The 22,508-nt window shown below is 30.3% G+C and overlaps 2 protein-coding genes across 10 annotated transcripts in view; both read left to right on the top strand.

Moving 5' to 3' along the window:
• The window catches only part of LOC126899802 (uncharacterized protein DDB_G0289917-like), a 145,235-nt gene extending 129,149 nt beyond the window's left edge, over positions 1-16,086 (top strand). The window contains exon 2 of one of the 2 annotated variants that reach the window (XM_050675021.1): positions 12,669-16,086. In XM_050675021.1, the coding sequence (XP_050530978.1) occupies positions 13,140-14,876 (1,737 nt within the window). In that variant the 5' untranslated portion in view covers positions 12,669-13,139 and the 3' untranslated portion in view covers positions 14,877-16,086. The remainder of the gene's footprint in view (positions 1-12,668) is intronic. The other variant, XM_050675022.1, reaches the window with a different exon arrangement.
• The window catches only part of LOC126899801 (uncharacterized), a 73,504-nt gene that overhangs the window by 40,748 nt on the left and 10,248 nt on the right, over positions 1-22,508 (top strand). For 5 of the 8 annotated variants that reach the window (XM_050675020.1, XM_050675013.1, XM_050675014.1 and 2 more), the window contains 2 exons: positions 4,822-5,008; positions 5,072-5,248. In XM_050675020.1, coding sequence (XP_050530977.1) covers positions 4,822-5,008; positions 5,072-5,248 — 364 coding nt within the window. The other 3 variants (XM_050675016.1, XM_050675017.1, XM_050675018.1) reach the window with 3 other exon arrangements.

The following is a 22,508-nucleotide window of genomic DNA, read 5'->3' as shown; positions in this document are numbered from 1 at the left end:
TTTTTTTTTTTTTTGTAACAATAATGATTTTTTTAGCTACTCTATAAAAAAAAGTTAAATTTCTACAATCATCCATTATATCTTAAAATGTCATCAACTTTTACTTTTTTTTAGCTTTGGTGCGAAACTGAGGAGATATTTTACTATAATATTTGAAAAAAAAATTATATTTAAGGCATAAATGCTATTAATTGAAAACGTACGTTTAAATTAATAAATCAATAGGCAATTCAATGGACGGATTCGCGTTATGTATACATAAATCATTATTTCTTCAATCCCCTTAAACATAAAAGATAGGTAATTGAAGGAGAATTTAATAAAAAAACATTTTTAGTATTGTTATTTAAAAAAAAAAAAAACTTGATGATAGTTTTAGACATAAGGATAATACTAGAAATTCAATTTCTCTAATAGAGTAACCCAACAAAGAATCATTATTGTTGCAGAAACAAAAAACAAACAGGTATAAGGTATTATATTTTCGTAAAATTTCGTGAGGCGTTGTTAACTAATTACCTTGAATAGTTTTCAAAAAGTAAGGTAAATAATTTTAATCTTCTCTTAAAAAACTGTTCATGATAATATTTTAAATTTGACAGTATTTAATTTTAAAAAGGTTTTTTGAAGTGGCATAATTTTGAGATATTTGTTTAAATTGCTAAAATTAAAGGATTTTTACCAATATTTGATGATAAGTTCAACATGATTAAGATCATGTTTTTTTGACGCATTGATTATTAAAAAATTATGCACAATTACAAGTTGGTTTTGCATTATTGATAATCCAGTTTGATGATACAAAAAGTAAATAGAGTTCTATAAATTAATTTTATCATCTGCTAATCCAATTTACTATTAAACAATTTTTACATTCAGTATGTTTAGCTAAAAACCTTAAATATGAATTTTTTGTTTCAAGATTTTTTTAAGTAATCTGATTTTACATGAGTTACCAATTTATTGTGTAATTTGTAATTAGATAAAAAGTCATTGTTAATCGTCGACGTTAAAAAAAAGTACTTGATATCGTTGCGATAAAATGACTTTTGAATATTGTAAACTTTTAGTCACTCCGCGTGATCTATGCGTAAGAGTCGGAAAAACAAGTATTAGTTATCGGTTGTAAAATCAACAGTCGTTATTATTATACCTACTTATATATTTTCTGAGCATTTATTATTCGAATAAAAATAATTTTATGATTGACTACTTATTAATTATATTATATTAAGAAGGATTGTAAAAAAAAGTGATCACTAGTTACCATCATAATTAAATATAAGTATTGTTAAGGTCTTTTAGACTTCCGTATAATTTATTTTAGTTTACCAAATATCAGGATAGATTTTTTAAAATCATTTTCATTTATAATATCTGTTTTCAAAACGTATTTTAAACAAGATTATTATACTAATTAAAATTAATAAAAAAAAAAACTTAACATATTTTCAACTATTATACTTAAAAAAATTTATGATGAAGGTAATATGTATTTTTTTAAGAATAATTTAAAAAAAATATATTCGTAATATTTGTTATTGAGATCGCTGATTTCAAATTCAACCGTTACTTTTTAATTTCATCTCCTTTTAGGTGGTAATGATGGGTACCTTTTTCAATTTTAGTAAATTTTTAATATTATATATTAAAATATATGTTTATGAGGTTGCTGAATTAAAAATTAATATTCAGTTTTCAATCCCCTTTTTTAAAGAGATACAGATTTTTTTTTATTTATGTCTATATTTAATTTTATATTTTTTAATGTCAAAAATTATTACAAAACATAAATATAGTATTTACTCAAATCACATTTTTTTATTTTTTTAAATTATATGTCGTAAAATCAGTTTTTTACAATTATAATTAATTTTAAAATACAAGTTTTTTAACATAAAGTATACGTGTGCTATTTGTTGAATTCAACAATTTGAATAGTATCACTAAACTTATCTGTCCCAGACAAATTTTTATAATATTTGTAAGAGTTCATACATATGCTTTATATAAAAAAAAATAAAATCTATCAAAACCCCCCATCTTTTTCTTGTTAATATTTGTAGTTTTTCGACTGCATACATCATTAAGGGTATAATAAAATCGTAAAAATGAAGATAAATTAAATAAAATTACTCCTACTAGACTAAACTGTTTAAAATTTAGTTTCAGTAGAGAAATACAATTATTAATTTTAATAGTTATATATTTCATAAAAAAATTGAATGAATTGGCCAAAAACGAAAAATTTGTAATTTTCATGGCGCGTTGAAAAATACAAACAGAACGGGTCGCCAAACCTACTGGGCGAGACAATGTATTGTCGGACCTCAGAAGAATTTAAAAATAAAAATATTGTATATTGAAAACCATTTAAACAAAAATTAAAATAAAAAAATTGCATTTGATGTCCATTGAGTCGTTGATAGTTGATGTACACCAAAACCTCGTGACAGTTGTCACATAACCATAGTGATCAGGGATGACCTTATACAAGGCCGTTACCCGTACCTTATAAACTAGGAGAGTTGATTTTTGAGAGGAAAAAAAATTACAAAAATAAAAAATATGAGTAAAAAATAAAATAAATAAAGAGTATAAGACAGGCTCCGTCGACGCCGTAATAAAAAAAAATACATTTTTACTAAAATAGCGGACCTCTATTTATCAATGTAAATGATTATTACGACCACCCATAAATGATCTTGTAAAAAATATCGTTGAATATTGATTAGTAATAATCAGACATGTTTTAATGCGATATAATTACATTGATTCGACTATTTTTAATAAAAATCTTAAAATAAACTTAAAATAATTATTTTTAACTTTTTAGTTCGATGTGCTTTAAAAGCGTGTTTTTTAGTTTTTTATTTTATAATTTTAAACGATATTTATTTTTCACTTTTTAGTTTCATTTTATGATAGTAGTTAGTATCATTATCATGGTTGTTACGGGTAACGGGAAATCAGAGTTTAATTCCGGAGAGGATGTCAGAGAAACGACTACCACATCCAAGGAAAGCAGCAGGCACGCAAATAACTCACTCCCGGAACGTGGAGGTAGTGACGAAAAATGACGATACGGAAATCATCCCTCGTAATAGGAATGAATACTTTATATCTCTTAATTAAAATAAAGGGTATTAATAAATAAATTTTAATAGTAATTAGAATTTATATATATACACAAATAATGCGACTCAAGTACGTAAACGTATCATACACTAGGTACAGCCGTGTTTTGTGGACGGGCGGGTCGGAATAACGTTATACCTGAGATATAAACGGTGGTAGGAATATATACGTAAGCCGTATGACACGCGGATGGTATTGGTTAGTCAAAATAAAATTTGTTAAATATATATAATATTAATGACAATCACGCGTCTACGGGTACGATAACCAAAAATAAATTTATATAGGAATAGTGTTGCCGTTGTATGTTGAGCATGGCGTGGGGTGGGGTGAATGCGTTATGACAGTCTAGTCTCTAGGCCATAGACGACGGAATATGCGATAACACGTGGCGCTTGGAGAGTTACAAACATACATACATACATACAGGTGAAACTAATTTAAGCGTGTTAAAAAAAGTGAAAAAAATGACAAAATTTACCGATTTTTTTGGAGATTTCCCCCATTTGCGGGGAACAAGTGAAAATTGTTCAATTTTTAAGGGTAATGTATTCAACTAGATACGATTTGTGATCTTTTGACGTATTGTTGAAAGAAATCGGTCCAGTAAGAGCTGAGAAAATGTGGCAACAGACATAAAAAAAAAAACACATCATGGTATAATTAATACCTTCTCAGCTTCGCATCGAAGCTAAAAAATCAACTCTTCTAGTTTATAAGGTACGGGTAACGGCCTGAGGTTATGGTGTACATCAACTATCAACGACTCAATGGACATCAAATGCAATTTTTTTATTTTAATTTTTGTTTAAATTGTTTTCAATATACAATATTTTTATTTTTAAATTCTTCTGCGGTCCGACAATACATTATCTCGCCCAGTAGGTTTGGCGACCCGTTCTGTTTGTATTTTTCAACGCGCCATGAAAATTACAAATTTTTCGTTTTGGCCAATTCATTCAATTTTTTTATGAAATATATAACTATTCTTCTTCTTCTTCNATTAAAATTAATAATTGTATTTCTCTACTGAAACTAAATTTTAAACGGTTTAGTCTAGTAGGAGTAATTTTATTTAATTTATCTTCATTTTTACGATTTTATTATACCCTTAATGATGTATGCAGTCGAAAAACTACAAATATTAACAAGAAAAAGATGTGGGGTTTTGATAGATTTTATTTTTTTTTATATAAAGCATATGTATGTACTCTTTCAAATATATCATAAATAATTTGCCTCAACTTACCCAAAATTGAAATTATATCTATATTTATGAAAAAAGTAACAATGAGAAAGAAATTGTTTATCAAAATTTTTTGTAGATTTCCCCATTATCGGGGAAATTGGTAAATTTTTTTAATTTTTAAGGGTAATGTCTTCAATTACGATTTGTGATCTTTTGACATATCGTTGAGAAAAATCGGTTCAGTGAGAGCTGAAAAAAAGTAGTGATAGACACAAAAAAAAAATTAAAAAGTAATAAATAAACACATCATGGTAAAATTAATACTATTTGCATCGAAGGTAAAAAATAAAATATTATATTAATGTTATTCAAAATTAATTTTCTTAAAACTCTTTTTGGGTATTGAAGAAAAGTTTCTTTTTACTAAGCATAAGAAAAATGAAATAAGATATATTATTCATCATAACTTAATATCTTTTTTATTTCTATTTCAGAATGATGAAAAACGACTTTCTAGTATCGAAAAAATTAAACATATTGAAGAAAAAATACTTATTATATCATATAATTCATCGAGAATAGAAGATTTCCATGTTAAATACTTAAGTCGTAAACAGATAATTCAGGTATGCGAAAAAAATTTGAAATGTCAACCAGATATCAATTATCAAAAACAGTCAAGTAAGATTTTTATGAAACGAAAATTCTAGAAGTTCAATTAAAATAACTGTAATCATTTTTCAGTGGATGTAATTGATGTCAATAATAATGGTTATAGGGATCTAATCACAATCATGGTTACTTTCAGATTGATCAACACTCCTAGTCAGTTCATCTTAAACGATAAACATTCATTACAGTTAATTTCAAAAGTTAATACTTATCCAATCGAAAAATTAATTATTCATAACTTTGAAATAGGTGTGTTTGATTAATTTACAAAAACTGTTGGAATAATTATAATTTAAGATTAGTGATATACTTTAATATTTTGCTGTGAGAGTATGTTAAATAAATATTATTAACAGATTTTATATTTCTTTTAGGAAAAAGTTCTAGAGTAAATCTCTAGCAAATAGTTATTTGTTTTAATTTTAGAAAAGTCCTTAAAAATATTAAATTTTGTAAAATATCAAAATATATTATTACATTTTAAACTATCACATGAAACAATTAGATACTTTAAAAAATGGTTAACTTGTATAAACATAATTATCATTGATAGTTAAATATCAATTTCAATATTTATCATGTTTTAAATAATACATGAATAGTGTACTTTTAATGTATTCTCTTAAAAAAACGTTCTAATTTTCACATACACACATGAAAAGTTTTAAACTCATATAATGTAAGGAAAAATTTGAATAAATAGTAATAAAAATGTTATATTTGTTTATTAGATTCGATGCGAAGCTGAGAAGGTATTAATTTTACCATTATGTGTTTATTTATTTATTTTTTTTTTATTTTGTGTCTGACACTACTTTTTCTCAGCTCTCACTGGACCGATTTCTTTTAACANTTTTTTTTTTTTTTTTTTTTATGTCTGTTGCCACTTTTTCTCAGCTCTCACTGGACCGATTTCTTTTAACAATACGTTAAAAGATCACAAATCGTATCTAGTTGAAGACATTACCCTTAAAAATTGAAAAAATTTCCCTCGTTCCCCGCAAACGGGGGAAAACTCCAAAAAAATTACAAATTTAAAAATCGCTAATTTTCGAAATTTTTTCACTTTTTTACAAAAAATAACTTTTTCAACTTAATTTTTGAAAATGTTCCGGAAATACTGCGTCCTTTAAACATGTATCAAATTAAAGCTTATTTTATGTACTATAAAATGAAAAAAAAAAATTTGTCCCGACGACCTATCTTCCATNAAAAAAAAAATTTGTCCCGACGACCTATCTTCCATGCGCAAATGACTACCGTATTCAAAAATATGCTATTTTTCTATTAAAATTCTAGGTTTTGTATTTTATTTTATTTTAAAATATCTTATTAGGAGAATACATGGTGAAAATAGCTACCGTATTTAAAAATATGCTATTATTGTGTTAAAATTCTTGGTTTTGTATTTTATTTTATTATTACACTGATTATTATATATATTATATGATTACACTGATTACATATTTAAATTTTTTTGTTTCTTTGAAGTCGAGAAAAATAACTTTAAAATTTGAACTAGCTAAATTTCCATTTTTATTAAGTGACGAATCTGACGTATGGTTTTTGAGACGGTAACACTTGGGTCTTTCACGACTGTGGCACTGAATTTTTTTTTAATTCTTTTTGAGTTAAAAAAAAATGTTTATCTCATTTAGATTCAATAACTTCAATAAATATCAAGGATTCCATTACTGTAGTCTCTTCTCGTGAGAAGAAATTCATATTAATACATAATAAAAAAATTCATATAATTCATATAAAAATACAGTATGTATTTGACAGCAAATTGATCAATTTAAAATTACCATACAAACTTAAAAATATGAACATAATTAAATAAAAGTAAACTTAGTAAAGAAAAACGACGCAGACGGTTAAAGATTTATTAACAATGACCACCGAACTGCCCATATGATGGATCTCCTGGTTTACAAAAATAATAACAATACTCACCGTCAAAATAGCGCTTTTCGAGGCTCCCTGACTCGGGATGCGGGTCCTCAACTCCGAATTTTCCAAATTAACATCGAAAGAATCAGTCAGAGTGCGATTATTTATCGAGATTACTAATTGAAAATAATATAGCAGTACTAGTACTACTAGAAATTCAAGCTGAAAACGCTAGCGTGCTATCAAGCATGTTGAAGGTTTCACTCTGGCTTCTGCCACCTATTATAAAAAATATTGATCAGCAACTTATGTGAGAAATAATACATCTAATTAGGAACATATATCGACATAGGAGAACAATGTTTCACTTATAAAAATAAAATTTGAGGAAATTAATATTATTAATGTATACAAACCACCTGGAGTAAACTGATAAATGAGAAAGGTTAGAAATAGAGCGCTAATTAATAACTTAAGTTGGATCACCGAATTTAAAAAGGGGAAATATAGAAGAAATTTTAAAAAGGGATGAAAAAATCCTTCATAGAGAGATTTGTAGAAAAGCATCTAGAGTGAAAAGATAACAATATACTTTGTTTTGATTATTTATTTATATTACTATTAGCATATGGCTCCGGCAAGCTCAAAATACATAATAAATGAATAACATTAATATAAAACTACAATAATAATAAAAAAAACGGTAGCACAGTGGGGTCGCGGCATAGTAGAGACATTGCATAGTAGGGTCCAGTATAGATTTAATCTGACAGTGATTAAAATCACTATCATAAGAAACGCTTCGATGCAAATCTGTAGATAGTGTTTAATTTTAAAAAATTGATGGATAATTGCAAAAGCAACATCAACTTCTATTAAAATAAAATACAAAACCCATAATTATCATACAAAAATAGTATATTTTTCAATATGGTAGCCATTTGCGTATAGAAGATAGATCGTCGGGACAAATTTTTTTTTTTCATTTTGTAGTACATAAAATAAGCTTTAATTTTATATATGTTTAAAGGACGCAGTATTTCCGGAACATTTTCAAAAATTAAGTTGAAAAAGTTATTTTTTGTAAAAAAGTTACTATTTTAAATCCTCCCAGTGAGCAGAATAAGTGTTAGATTTTCAAAAAAAATTATATCAAATGAAAGGGAAATATCTAAGGTTTCAATACAAAAAAATATTATTTTTATTTGTTCATTTTTGAAAAAGTTATGGCAGTTTTAAGTACAAAAAACATCCCGATAAAATGTAATTTTTATCGCAAACATTACATTTTTTTTTAAATTTTCGACAGCCATTTGCACATAGAAGATAAGATGTCGGGACAAATTTTTTTTTTTCATTTGATAGTATATAACATAACCTTTGATTTGATATATGTTTAAAGGACGCAGTATTTCCGGAACATTTTCAAAAGTTCAGTTGAAAAAGATCTATGTTTTTTACAATATTTTAAGTTTTGAACGCCCCCTATATAAGGGGAAATTGTCCAATTTTAATAAAAAGTATGTCAAATGAAAGATGTACTTATAATGTATTTAGAAAAAAAAAATTTGTGCTGATATATACATTTTTCAAAAAGTTATAGCATTTTTAAGTTGAAAATTTAAAATCGAAAATCGAAAATTTTAACACAAAAATAGTGTTTTTTTAACTACGGCAGCCGTTTAAATGTAGAAAAAAAAGTGTCGGGACAAATTTTTTTTTTTCATTTTGTAGTACATAAAATAAGCTTTAATTTGATATATGTTTAAAGGACGCAGTCTTTCCGGAACATTTTCAAAAATTAAGTTGAAAAAATTAATTTTTGTAAAAAAGTTGCCATTTTAAATCCCCCCCAATGAGCAGGTTAAGTGATAGATTTTCAAAAAAATGATATCAAATGAAAGGTAAATATCTAAGGTTTTAGTATAAAAAAAAATTATGTTGATTTGTTGATTTTTCAAAAAGTTATGGAAGTTTTAAGAAAAAAAAGTGAAAAAATTTCGAAAATTAGCGATTTTTAAATTTGTAATTTTTTTGGATATTTCCCCCATTTGCGGGGAACGAGGGAATTTTTTTCAATTTTTAAGGGTAATGTCTTCAACTAGATACGATTTGTGATCTTTTGACGTATTTTTGAAAGAAATCGGTCCAGTGAGAGCTGAGAAAAAGTGGCAACAGACATCATAGTAAAATTAATACCTTCTCCGCTTCGCATCGAAGCTAAAAGAAAAAAATTAATTGGAACTATTAGTACTATTAGTAACAATAATTTGGTAACTCATGGTTTCATTGTTTTAATTGGCGTTTCCTTGGTCACAGCCGCACGCCTACGTTTTTCATCCAGTTGATGGCCTCCTCGCTGACTATATGGATTTCCTCAATACCTCCTGAGAACTTCATTAATGGATATTCTTCTACTATGTGTCTGATGGTTTGCTTTTGCCCGCAACTACATAAAGGGGATTCCACCATACCCCACTTGTGTAATAGATAATTGCATTTTCCCTGGTTGGCTCCTATACTATTTAGGGTGGTCCATAAGGCACGTGGTAAATTGAAATCTGGTACTCTCACCGTCGTATCTTCGACCAGTGATGAATTTCGTACCTCAGACCCTAACCATATTCTTTTCCATTCAGCCTTTAAATCGTTATCGTTTGTATTTATTTCCCAAATAGGGCTTCTGGATTTTAGCCTTTTATTTGGGTGATGTTCTATGTCATTATAGATAGGCAGGTTAATGTTCTTTTTAATTTTACTAACCATACATTGTGTAGCTAATTGTCTACGGATTTCCGGAGATCCAATGTTTGAGAGAACAGGCCATTTGTTGGAGTGATTCTTACTGTACCTGTGACTGTTTTCATTACTGTATTTAGCTGAACGTCAATTTTCTTGCAGTGAGCACTTCTCGTCTATACGGGAGCGCAATATTCAGCTACACTATATACTAAGGATAGAGCTGAGGTTCTCAGAGTGCCTGCGCTGCATCCCCAGGTATTCCCAGCTAGTTTGGATATGATGTTTCGTGATTTTATTTTGTTTTTTGTTGTTTCTAAGTGTTGTCTAAAAGTAAGCGTCCTACCTAGGACATTCTTCATTTGCAATATTGACTTCTCCAATTCTTAGTTTCAGTTCTCTTTTTGCCTCACTATTATTCGGGTGAAAGGCCACTGCTGTTGTTTTATTAGCATTTAAGTTCAGATGCCAATTTTTGAAATAATTTTGTAAAACATCTAGGTCTTTGTTCAGGATCTCTTCTAGTTGTTCAAAGGTCTTTCCTTGGGCTACTAGACCTATGTCATCTGCATAGATGAATTTCCTGGATTTGGTTACCTCAATGTCGACGGTGTATACATTAAACAAAGTCGGTGAGAGTACTGACCCTTGTGGTAACCCGTTTTGTAAGATTTTTTTCGGCTTACCTCACCATTTAGGTTGACTTTGAAACTTCTGTCAGAAAGTATTTGTTCTAATAGGCGTAGAGTAGTTTTACATTTAAGATTTTTTGCTAATTTGAGTAATAGGCCTCTTTTTCATACTGTGTCGTAAGTCGCCGAAAGGTCGAGAAAGACGGCCCCAGACTTAATCTTATTTTGAAAACCGTTTTCTACATAGGTCGTTAGAGCTAACACCTGTTCACAGCAGTTTCTCTCACGTCTAAAACCAGCTTGCTCCATGGGTATTGTACGTTCTAATAGTGGAGATATTCGCCTTAGTAGTAATCTCTCAAAAAGCTTGTATATTACTGATAGCAACGAAATTGGTCTATAATTTCTCGGATCATTTCCCGGCTTATTTGGCTTCAAGAGGACTACAACTCTCGCTTCGCACCATGCTTTAGGGAGAGTCCCTTTAATGGCCACCGACGTGAAAAATCGTGCAAGCCAAAGTCTACTTCTAGGACCTAGGTATTTTATAAATTCCGGTAGTATTCCGTCGACACTTGCCGCTTTCCCATTTTTGACATTTTTTAAGGCGAGACGAACTTTCTCTTCTATAAAGTCGTTCATTAGAGCAGATCTTTCTTCACAGATGTCTAGTTCATTTTTGTATTCATTCTTTATCATAATGTTCCTTTGTTTTGTAGGTTTAATGTTTGAGGTTTTGAAAAGATTACTTGAAACTACGTTTGCTGTGGTGCCATTTTCTTTTCTGGTAGGTTGAGTAGCGCCTAGCTTCCTTAATAGGTCCCAGCTTTTCCGGCTTGACTGGGAGAAGTCCATCCGGTCTGCTGTTACATCGGATTGTGTTTGCTCGTATTCATTTAACAGTTTGTTTTGATGACAACTAATGTAGGAAACCCAGCTTCACATAAGTACGTGGTTGGGAATGGTAGTAATGCATTTTCGGATTCTCTTGTTAAAATCTGTTTATCTTTTAGTTGTGCCCAAAATTGCGTTAAACACATTTTTGAAAAATTTTCTTTTAAGACTTGACTGGCTTGAAGGTCAAGAATTTTTTCTTGGAACCCTCAAATGTCTTCACCAACTTCGTGAACAGAAACTTCAAAAGGATTTCTTACACAAATATATTTATTAAGCTCTGCGTTTTCTGGTATATATCGATCGAGTTCCAACTGTAATTTGTTCAAGTACTCTTGAAGGTCGAATTAACCTGTCGAGGTAAATGTCGGAAAATTACAGACCGCAATATTCGTAATCCATACTGGGCAGCGGCTTTATCTCGGTGTCAAGGGCGGGGAGACAACCAATGACAACCGATTGTCATATTAATAGCTGGACGGCTGATATCGAGGAGACACGGGTGAGCGCCAGCCTAGAGCGTAGGGCGGTGCCGTGTCAGAGTCTTTTTAGAGCGTGCAATTTTCTAAGCAACGTCAAATGATGCTTTTGTTGTTTTTTTAATGAGACTGTAAGTGTATTGGACGGACAATCAAGACGCATACGTTTTATTTTATTTTTTAGTTCCTTCCAAAATTGAAATGGTTTATTTATCAATGTGGAGTGAACAGTGTTGAGATGCCGCTTGAGTTTATTTTCCTTCATTGATTCATTAGACAAAACTTGTTGGCAGAATACACATTGAGGACGCACTAATCCCGATCGTTTTTATTTCTGTAAAACCAAACTTCAAAAAATCATCTATACGGTAACACGCGCTTAGCCATTACAAAAAGTTAAATCACTTGAATATTAAATTAGAATATAGAATTAACTTAAATATAGAATTACACCATATCATTAAATTATCAATACTTATATACGTCTGGTACGTCGTACATTTTATATTTATACTATAAATATAATATGTATAAATTTTATACGAAACTACGATAAGGACACACCAAACTGCGCCTTGACGTTCCGGGAATAATATATTATGAACAAAAAGAGAAATTATACGACTATTACGTCATATTGTAGTATACTAGTAAAGTACCTACCTACATTACGCTATGAGGGTACGACCGCGTACAGCCCACGCCAATCCATTTACATAAGTATTTAAAATTTGATACGATCACATTTGCATGTGCCCATATCTCTGTCTCCCATAACATCGTTGTACCGTTTAATAGACATATATATATATATATATACAGCAATACTAACAGGAGGGTGGACTGCACACATAAACACTTTTTGCAATTCACGGCCAATGTGCCATAATAGATATCCCTATCGACAGTTGACATTTTACCATCTTCGCGATCACTACTTTTGCCTGATAATTAACTTAACTTCGCTACCCCGTATATTATAGTGTGTGTGTGTGTCGCCGTCAGCTCCCTGTTGGATTATATCATCTCTAGGTGTCCAGCAGGTTGTATTATCCATTTAATATTTCAATTGCTTAATAAATATTTATTTATATCGTTGTTAACCTAAAGTGTTATATATATATATTGTAGTGCGACCCTTGGTAGTTCCTCTAAGGGAATATAAATTAAATAGGAAACTTCAGTACCTAAGGTAGATATAGCCTAGCCAGCTATCCCCCGTTGGTCCCTTAGAATACTGTCGACGGGCATTTAGGCTAAACCCCTAAATAGCGACGTAACAATTGGTGGAGGCGCCGATCTCTCTGTTTTATTTTAAACTTTCAGTGAGGGATCCCCCCCTAAGTGTACTACAATTTTTATATACCGCTTTTCACGGTTAATTTATAAATTAAATATTTTTTATTTATTATTGGCTCACTTTATTATAATAGTAACAATTGTATAGTTAGGTATAACTATAAATTAAGTCTTTGAGTTACATAATCTTTTATATACGTTTATATGCCTCTCTATAGTTATTATTTAAAACGCACCTTTAATAATCAAACTTGTAGAATTACCGAAAGAGTTTGGAATCTATTAGGTTTTGATAGTAATATTTTGGAACTAACACCAGATCAGGTTATTAGTTCATTTGGAAAGAAAAGGGGTATTTCTGTTTCTAAGGCTTTTGATCATACCGCTTTTATAAAATTTCCAGTAGGAGCAACTTTAATTTACGAAAGCACTATATTCGAAGTTTATAAACGAGAAAGTAAACGGCTCTATTTACCGAAACAGTTCCAGCAAATTTCTCTTTTAGAAAAAATTGAAATTTTAAAAAAAGATACGAAAGGGTATTATTTTTGCTATTGTACAAAAGGGGAATTACTTAATATTTTGTCATTTTTAAACGCAGAACAGCCGATAAATAGTCACACCAAAGATTTGATAAATAAATTACGTTCTATTTTCAAACAACCACCCCTCTCAGAAAAATTTGAATCTGATTCGGACTCCGAGGCAGAAAAACTTGATAAAATTTCAAGTACTCTGTCGGTCCCGCTAAGCACAAAAAGCGCTTCTTCGAGTGAATCGAACACCCCTACCGATCTCGACAAAACCGTTGTCGAATTTCCTTTAGCTAAACCATCAGAAATTTCACGCGAGGTCACCGTAGAACCTAAACCTATTTCTGCGCAATCAAAACTTTTAGAAAATAAACCAGTTAAATTAATAACTACTATGGCCATAAACGCAATTAGAACACCCCAAACATTTTCAGGAAACTTAACAGAGGACGCGGATAGATTCTTCGTTAATTTCGAAAGGGTAGCAACCGCTAATAGGTGGGATGACGCGGAGAAATTAATAATGTTGCCCCTTTCATTATGTGACACGGCTCAAACGGTTTTTGAGGCTATCGAATCCGAAAACCCAAACTTAAATTGGCATGAGGCAAAAAATACAATGATAAAGTTTTATAATTCAGACGCACGACTTCGAATGAGACGTCAAAATTTAGAATCTAGGAGAAAGAGTGATTCGGAAACAGTACAAGAGTATTTGCTAAAAATAAAAGAAGAGTGCAGGAGAATAGATAAAAATATGACAGAAAGGGAGGTAATAAGGTATATTTTGAAAGGTTTACCAGAAGAAATTGTTAAAGAGTTGAGAACAATGGACTTAGATTCACTTGTGGCACTTGAGGAAAATATCAAAAGACTAGAGAGGAATGCAGGGCTAACGGAAATGAATGACAAAGATAAAATGATAGACAAAATGCAAAAGCAAATAGATCTTTTAACACTAACGGTTAACGGTACTCCAAGATTCAATAATAAATATGCAAAGGTTAATAAACAAAATTCGAGTCATAATAAAAATAATAATACATATTTTAATAAAGGTAATATGGCATACAACAACAAAAATAATTATACAAATCAAAACTATAACAACAATGGTAATAATTTTAACAATAACACTAGATATAATAATAAATATCAAAATTACAATAATTCAAATCGAAATACAGACGGTCAGTTTTACAATTCTAATAATAATAATAATGGTAACTACAGAAACAATCATAATTTTAATAATAATAATTCTTATAATAATAACAGATTTTCTAATAATACAGGTCAAAATTATAACAATAATAATGGTGGGCGAAATCAGGGCGCAGGAGGTCCGTCTACTAATAAGTGGGCCCCGAATCAGCGGCGCCCGCAGCAAACTCAAAAAAACGAATAAGTCAAAATTCGATGGTTAGGGCGAATTTTGACACTCTTTCGCGACCTAGCCAAAAAGTTCAATCACCAGCTCCCATTACGAAAGCAACATTAGCGCAAAATAATTTAAATATCACAGGTGTCTCTAATTGTTTTAACATTTTTTCAAATTGCGCATCGGTCCCTCAACCTATAATAATTGGGAAATTAAATAGTATTGAGTCAAAGTTTCTTATTGATACGGGGGCATCGATTAGCATAATAAGTAGCGCTACACTTCCCATGAATCATGATATTATTCCAGCCCAAAACGCGACCCTTACTACAGCAAATGGGTCCCCTTTAGATTTATTAGGTACAACCTCAATTGAAGTAAATTTCTGTGAGCATAGTTTTATTATTGAATGCGCTGTCGTTAAAAACTTAAATGGGTATAATCTTTTAGGTAATAGTTTTCTACACAAATATAAGGCTAATATTGATATGTATGATTCGAAAATTATTTTATTTGACGGACCACATAGGGTGACCGTACTCTTCGAAAAATTCAGTTCTAGCAATGTCGCAAATCATATTCTTTCACACAAAGATTCTACCAATGTTTCCATTGAGTCCACAGCGGCGAATATGCAGGTTTCAAAAAATATCCCACAAGACGGCTTTTGCGGCGTAAATACATTAGTAGAGGTGTTGAAAAATAAAAATATTAATGTTAATTTTCATGATATTCAAGTATTACTAGGCGTAGATTCTGCAAGTCAGCCTGTCTGGCTTGAGGCAGAAGATCTAGCAGCCGTCGCGTCATATTACAATAAAAATTTAATTGTACTTTCCCAAGATAACAATTGTTCGGACGTAAGTGTTATCGCATTCACAGAATTCGATCGAGATAACGTGTTTGTTTTATTTTCCCACTGTCATTGGTCTCCATTAGAATACGTAAAAAATTCTAGTGTTAATTTTAATATTAAAACAATTGTGCATATTAATGACAATATTTCAGTCGCCGACAGGCGTAAAATTCTAAACTCCAGACAAAAAAATTATGATTTTACCGAACACTTCAAACAAAATGATGCGTCAACACCAGACGTACACTTCGAATCTCAGGTTAACGAAACATGTTTCGCGGAAAAAGAAACAACATCTTCTCTAGCAGACGTTTCACAAAAGGTAGAATTCGATATTAACCCGTCTTTATCTCACGATAAAAAACAAAAACTTGAAACATTGTTGAANACCGCCTTTATCTCACGATAAAAAACAAAAACTTGAAACGTTGTTGAATAATTATAATGAAATTTTTTCAAAGACTAAATTCGACTTGGGCGAGGTAAAATTACCTGATATTGAATTAAAATTAAATCGCGATCAAATAATAAATTTACCGAATTTCAAGTTAAGCGTTAAAGAACGGGCCGAGGTAGAAAAACAAACTAACGAGTTATTAAAGGCCGGCATAATAGAACCGTCAAATAGTCCATATAGTAATCCGGTATTTTTAGTAGGTAAAAATCTCCCACAGGGTGACAAAAAAGGGGCCACCCCTAAGGAGTATCGCATGGTTTTAGATTATAGAAAATTAAATTCGATTTTATTAAAAGAAAGTTTTCCCATGCCGATAATTCAAAATATATATGACTGCTTAGCTGGTAACCACTATTTTTCATTATTAGACGCATCCAGTGGTTTTTATCAATTCAAACTATCTAAAAATTCTCGACAATATACAGCTTTTTCTACTGATACGGGACATTTTCAATTCAAAAGACTTCCAATGGGACTTAATAATGCTCCAGCAATATATCAGGCCGCTATGTGCAAAATTATGGGAGGTCTTACTTATAAAAATAATATTTGCTACTTAGATGATTGCACAGTTTTTGGAAAATCTTTCGATCAATATTTATATTCGTTAGATATAACATTACAAAGATTTAGACAGTATAATCTAAAATTGAAGCCATCAAAATGTAAATTCGGATACGAGGAAATACAAGTACTCGGTAATATCATAAATTCGAAAGGCATTAGGCCAACCGATGAGGGCATTGAATCGGTAAAAAAATTCCCTTCCCCTAACACTATTAAACAACTTCGTAGTTTTTTAGGACTTGCCAATTATTTCAGAAAATTTATTCCTAACTTTAGTAAACTGGCAAAACCTCTTACAGATCTCACTAAGGGTAAATTTAAAACAAAAAATGAAAAAATTAAATGGTTAACTGAACATGAAACAGCATTTAAAGAGCTAAAGTCTAAACTTACGACACCTCCACTCCTCGCGCATTTTAACGTAAATTTGGAAATTATACTAGTAACAGATGCTAGTAAGTTAGGTCTAGGTGTTATATTTCAACAACGTAATGATAACAACGAAATTCATCCAATTTCTTACGCGTCTAAAAAGTTAACGCCCGCCGAGTCCAATTATTCCGCAATGGAACTCGAGGTTTTAGCTATTCATTTCGCGTTTACCCACTATAGGCAATATGTTCACGGTAGGAAGATTGAGGTTTGGACTGATCATAAAAACTTGACAAGTTTTATGAACATAAAAACTGAATCTAACGTTGTAAACAGGATACGAACGAAATTAATGGGCTATGATTTTGAGGTAAAATATAAAAAAGGTATTTTTAATAGGGCCGCGGATCATCTATCGCGTTATCCCAGTTCAAGTGAACTAATTAATATTTTAAATTCGAATATTAAAAATGATATTTTTAAAATAAATCTTGTTCAACCTATTAATATCGCTGTAGAACAAGCAAACGATGCGTACTTGCATAACATTATAGGAGCTATTAAAAACCCTATCTCATCAAATTCGTTTTATTTAAATAAGGCCGACAATTATGAAATAAAAGATAATGATATATTATATTACAAAACAAAACTTAGACAAATCCCTGTATACGCACTAGCTTTACCTTCAAAGTTTATTAAACAAGTAATAATTGATAATCATGATAGTTTATTAAGCGGGCATATCAGTTTTTCAAAAACACTAAACAAAATTAGGAGTAAATACAGGAGTGTATTACTGGCCAAAAATGAGAAAAGATATAAAGTCATATGTTCTGTCATGTGAAAGGTGTCAAAAGAGGAAACCATATAAACAAAGTAAGCCACCGAAAATAGGGAGATACGATTTAGACAAGTGTGAGATTATGAGTGAGATAATTATTGACTATGTTGGTCCCCTTCCAAAGTCGAGATCTTATAAGTATATTTTAGTAGCTACTGATCGTTTATCAAAATTTTGCGTAGCTCAACCATTTACAAATGCCAATGCGCGTAGTACCAACAAATTTCTTTTAGACTTATTCTTAAGATTTGGTCCAGCTAGGATAATTAGGTCAGATAATGGAACTCATTTTACGTCAAAGACAGTTTTAGACCTAATGGACGCTTTTGGGGTAGACAAAAAATTCGGAATTCCGTACAAGCCTACTTCACAAGGTCAGGTGGAGAGGCAAAATCAAACAGTTATAGACATGATATCACATTATGTTCAGGATAACAATAAGTGGGTATATTATTTACCATACGTTGTATACGCCTATAATACTTCAATACATTCGGTTACAAATTATACGCCATTTTATTTAGTTCACGGCTATAATCCTAAAAGCATGTTTGATATTGCACTAATTCCCCCTTCCGATGGGAACGTTATCGATGAAATTAATAAAATCAAACATATTAGAAAATCATTACCCCAATTATTAGAGAAACAATCCGAACACACTAAACAAAAACTATTATCATCGAATAATTTTCAATCGTTTCAAGCGGGAGACAAAGTCTTAGTTAAAGTCCCGGTAAAGGGTAATAAATTTTCAGATAGGTATGAAGGCCCTTATGTTATTTTAAAGAAAATAGGTCCATATAGTTTTTTGATATATATGCCAAAAAACAATATTTTGGTCGAGTCGCCTGTTCACGTAGACCAGTTAAAACCTTTCGTTTCTAGAATATAAAATCCATTCAAATCTCGGCCCGGGGCTAGCACTAGGGTGGTCCTTATCTACATAGGTCATTTTTTTTTTTATTAAATTCAATCAGGACGCCCTCTAGAATTGTTCTATAGGTTAAAAAAATACATTTTGTGAAGTTTCGTGATTGTCCAATGATTTTTTCCCGTGCCGCAGAAGGGTTAAATTTAATAAATTGGGGTAAAAATTAGTTTTTTACGTATAACTTGTTAAATTTTACTTGAATCAAAAAAATTTACTGAATAAAATTTGTTTAAAAATGTATTTCCTATAAAATATATAATATTATTTTTTACTCTATATTGCTTATTTAATTGAATAATCAATAAAACACATAAATACACCGTTTTTTCCTGATTCTAATTTTTTGCGTAATTCAGTTTTTATTAGCGTAAAAATTGATAGGCTACCTGTACTTATAAGTTTCAATGGTAATGAGCAACTTCTAGGCGTTCCTTTTATTAAATCAAGTACAGGAAGAGAACAAGCTTCAGCAATTCATAGTTTATTAGTAGAATGGTATATTGAAAATAAAGTTCAGGCTATTTGTTGCGACACAACAGCCTCTAATATGGGGAGATAACAAGGTGCTTATATTATTTTAGAGCAATACCTCGAAAGGGACCTTTTATAAAATTACTTTATCTAGTGGACCAAATATACCATTGTTTAAAAAATTTAAAAAAAGTTGGGCACAGATTAAAGACTGTACAATAAATCCAGATTTAGAAAATATTACGGTTAAAACACAATTAAACGGCTTAGAAAGTAAATTAATTTTGTTTATAATGGAAAAAATAAAAATTAATCAACCAAGAGAAGACTATAGAGAACTTCTTAATTTGGCCATTATTTTTCTTGGCGGTGATCATTATACAAATATTTCTATTAGATCTCCTGAAGCTTTTCATCACGCCAGATAGATGGATGGCAAAAGCTATTTATTGTTTAAAAATTTNAAAGCCATTTATTGTTTAAAAATTTTTCTTTTTCGAGAGTCTTTCGAGCTAACAAATGACGAACGGGTTGATGTTCGTGATGTTTGTATATTTTTGGTAAGAATTTATTTAAAATACTGGTATTCTGAAAATAATTTTATTGAAGCTCCTCGTATGGACTTAGAATGCATGAAAAATGTTTATGAATACACAAAAATTGACGATGCCGTAGGTTTAATAGCACTTTAAATTTAACAACCAATGATGGTATCTCGCGTCTGAAAATGCCTCAATGGCATTTTTTGATGATCAAATACCTGTTGAAATAAAAAGACTTATGGTAAAATCATTACAAACTAATGAATGTGAAGACTTAAAAAAAATTAATCCGCCAAGAAATATAAAACATTTTGTAAGTAAAACTATTGACAAGTTCATTAAGGCAAACTCAAAATTTTTTTTTAAACGTTTTGATATGAAAACTAGTTTTTTAAGCAAAGATCCCGAACGATGGAATTTAAATATATATTATCTAGACTGTCAAGAAATAGTGCGAAGATTAAAAGTTGTAAACGATACTGCAGAAAGATCAGTGAAATTAATTGAAGAGTATAACTCGATAATTACTAAAAAAGAAGACAAAAAGCAATACTNGAAAGATCAGTAAATTTTTTTGATTCAAGTATAATTTAACAAGTTATACGTAAAAAACTAATTTTTACCCCAATTTATTAAATTCAACCCTTCTGCGACACGGGAAAAAATCATTGGACAATCACGAAACTTCACAAAATGTATTTTTTTAACCTATAGAACAATTCTAGGGGGCTTCCGGGCAAAAAAAAAACTTTGAAAAATAAGAGCCACCCTAGGCTAGCACTAAAATAGTAAAATATGCATAGTAATGAGACGACAATATAATTACAATTTATTTAATTATTAATCTCTATAGTGTATACGTTGCATTCACCTAATTGCCATTTTGCCATCTCGCCATTTTTCATAGCCATTCATATCCAGTCACCACTAACGCCACCGCCACGCCATAGCCATGGTCAATGTCACGACCATTACCATGACTTTTGTCATTTTACTTTGAGCCACAGTCCCTTTTAATAGAACATCCAAACCACGGCCTTAAAATCTTCGTGTAATTTCGTATGTAACGACTTGATCACCGAGACATCAAATTACCACGATTCGTGCATATTTATGTTCTATCCGCCCTTTGTTGTCGACCATTGGGTGAGTAATTTCTAGCTAGAAAAATAAGTCCTTATTACTATTACTATTGAAATATATAGTATTGTTATATTATTATTATTATATTATTATTTTGGGGCCCCAGCCACATTACAGCATTTAAACATCTGTTTATTTATTATATTCAGCAAAGTCCGACTTATTACATTGTGGCATATTTTTACTTAAATTCGGCAAAGTCCGACTTAGTTCATTAGAACATTATTATATATTATTTTATCCGGTATAACCGATATATATTTTTATATTACTATTATTTTCGGTAAATCCGATAATTTGATTTTGGCATATATTTTATTATTGTTTTCGGCCAGTCCGATACATTACGTTATGGTATATTTGAATTATTTTATTTGAAAATTATGGCTTACTTATAATGTTAATTTTTATTAACTATTTTCTTTGATACTTATGGCTTATTATTATTATTCTGTTCGACTAGATCGACATATTTTTATAATGGCATAATTTTATTCTAATTAACAAACAATGTTATAACATAACATTTATTATTTCGATCGGCTTAGCCCGACTTCCCTTTATTTATTATATATTATGAAATTACTTTTACTCGATACTATAAGGTGATATAAAATGCACGATACACGAGGTTTAAGAAAATTTACTTCTAAATAATCTATTTTGAAAAATAAATAGTGTCGAATTTTATAAAATTGGGTTTGAAAGAATATTTGTGGCAAATAAAACCCTTGGTTATTATTAAATTTAAAAAATTATTTTATTGTGGTACTTACCAAACATGATTTCCAATATAACATTCCAGGCATCTTCAGTCCAAATAGGTCAAACATAAAATGAACAACACTATACAGTCAACGGTCGCCACATCCCCACATAATCCCCTATAATCTTAGCTATAATCTTACGTGACAAATTTGAATAACGGACTCTATTCATATGTTTACAACAATAAATCCTTTTGTTAACATATTATGACCTTATTGAATAGCCATTACTTATAATTACAATTGGTACTAATAGAGCGAGCCAGCTAATATTTTTAAATAAATTATTTCTTTATAAAATTAATTCGACATGCACATTTAATATATACAAGTTAACTAAGTTGTTACAGCAGCAAAAATTGTGGTCTTCTAAACAGCCGTTATTACGGCTACCCTTATTATAGGATAATTTATATAATATAATCGTCCCGCAACTAAGGCGCAAGTCAGCCTAAATCAAAATACCCTATTGTATGTATTTTTTTTTTTATATATATAATAAATGGACACTGAATTTTATGAGATGGTCACTGTGTATGTTTCGCATATATTTTACTGTATACATTAGTACTATTATCGAGCATGCTTAACTTAATTTAAGACACCTATNATATTAACTTAATTTAAGACACCTATTGTAAATGTATGCAAGTTTTTGACAACGTTTTGGCTACATACATTAGGTTAACTTAGCTTATTTTTTTTT

This window comes from Daktulosphaira vitifoliae, unplaced genomic scaffold, assembly GCF_025091365.1.
Source record: "Daktulosphaira vitifoliae isolate Bord-2020 unplaced genomic scaffold, ASM2509136v1 Scaffold_2, whole genome shotgun sequence".
NCBI lineage: Eukaryota > Metazoa > Arthropoda > Insecta > Hemiptera > Phylloxeridae > Daktulosphaira > Daktulosphaira vitifoliae.
Note: the sequence above shows the minus strand (reverse complement) of the source record. Positions and strands in the feature narration are given on the sequence as shown.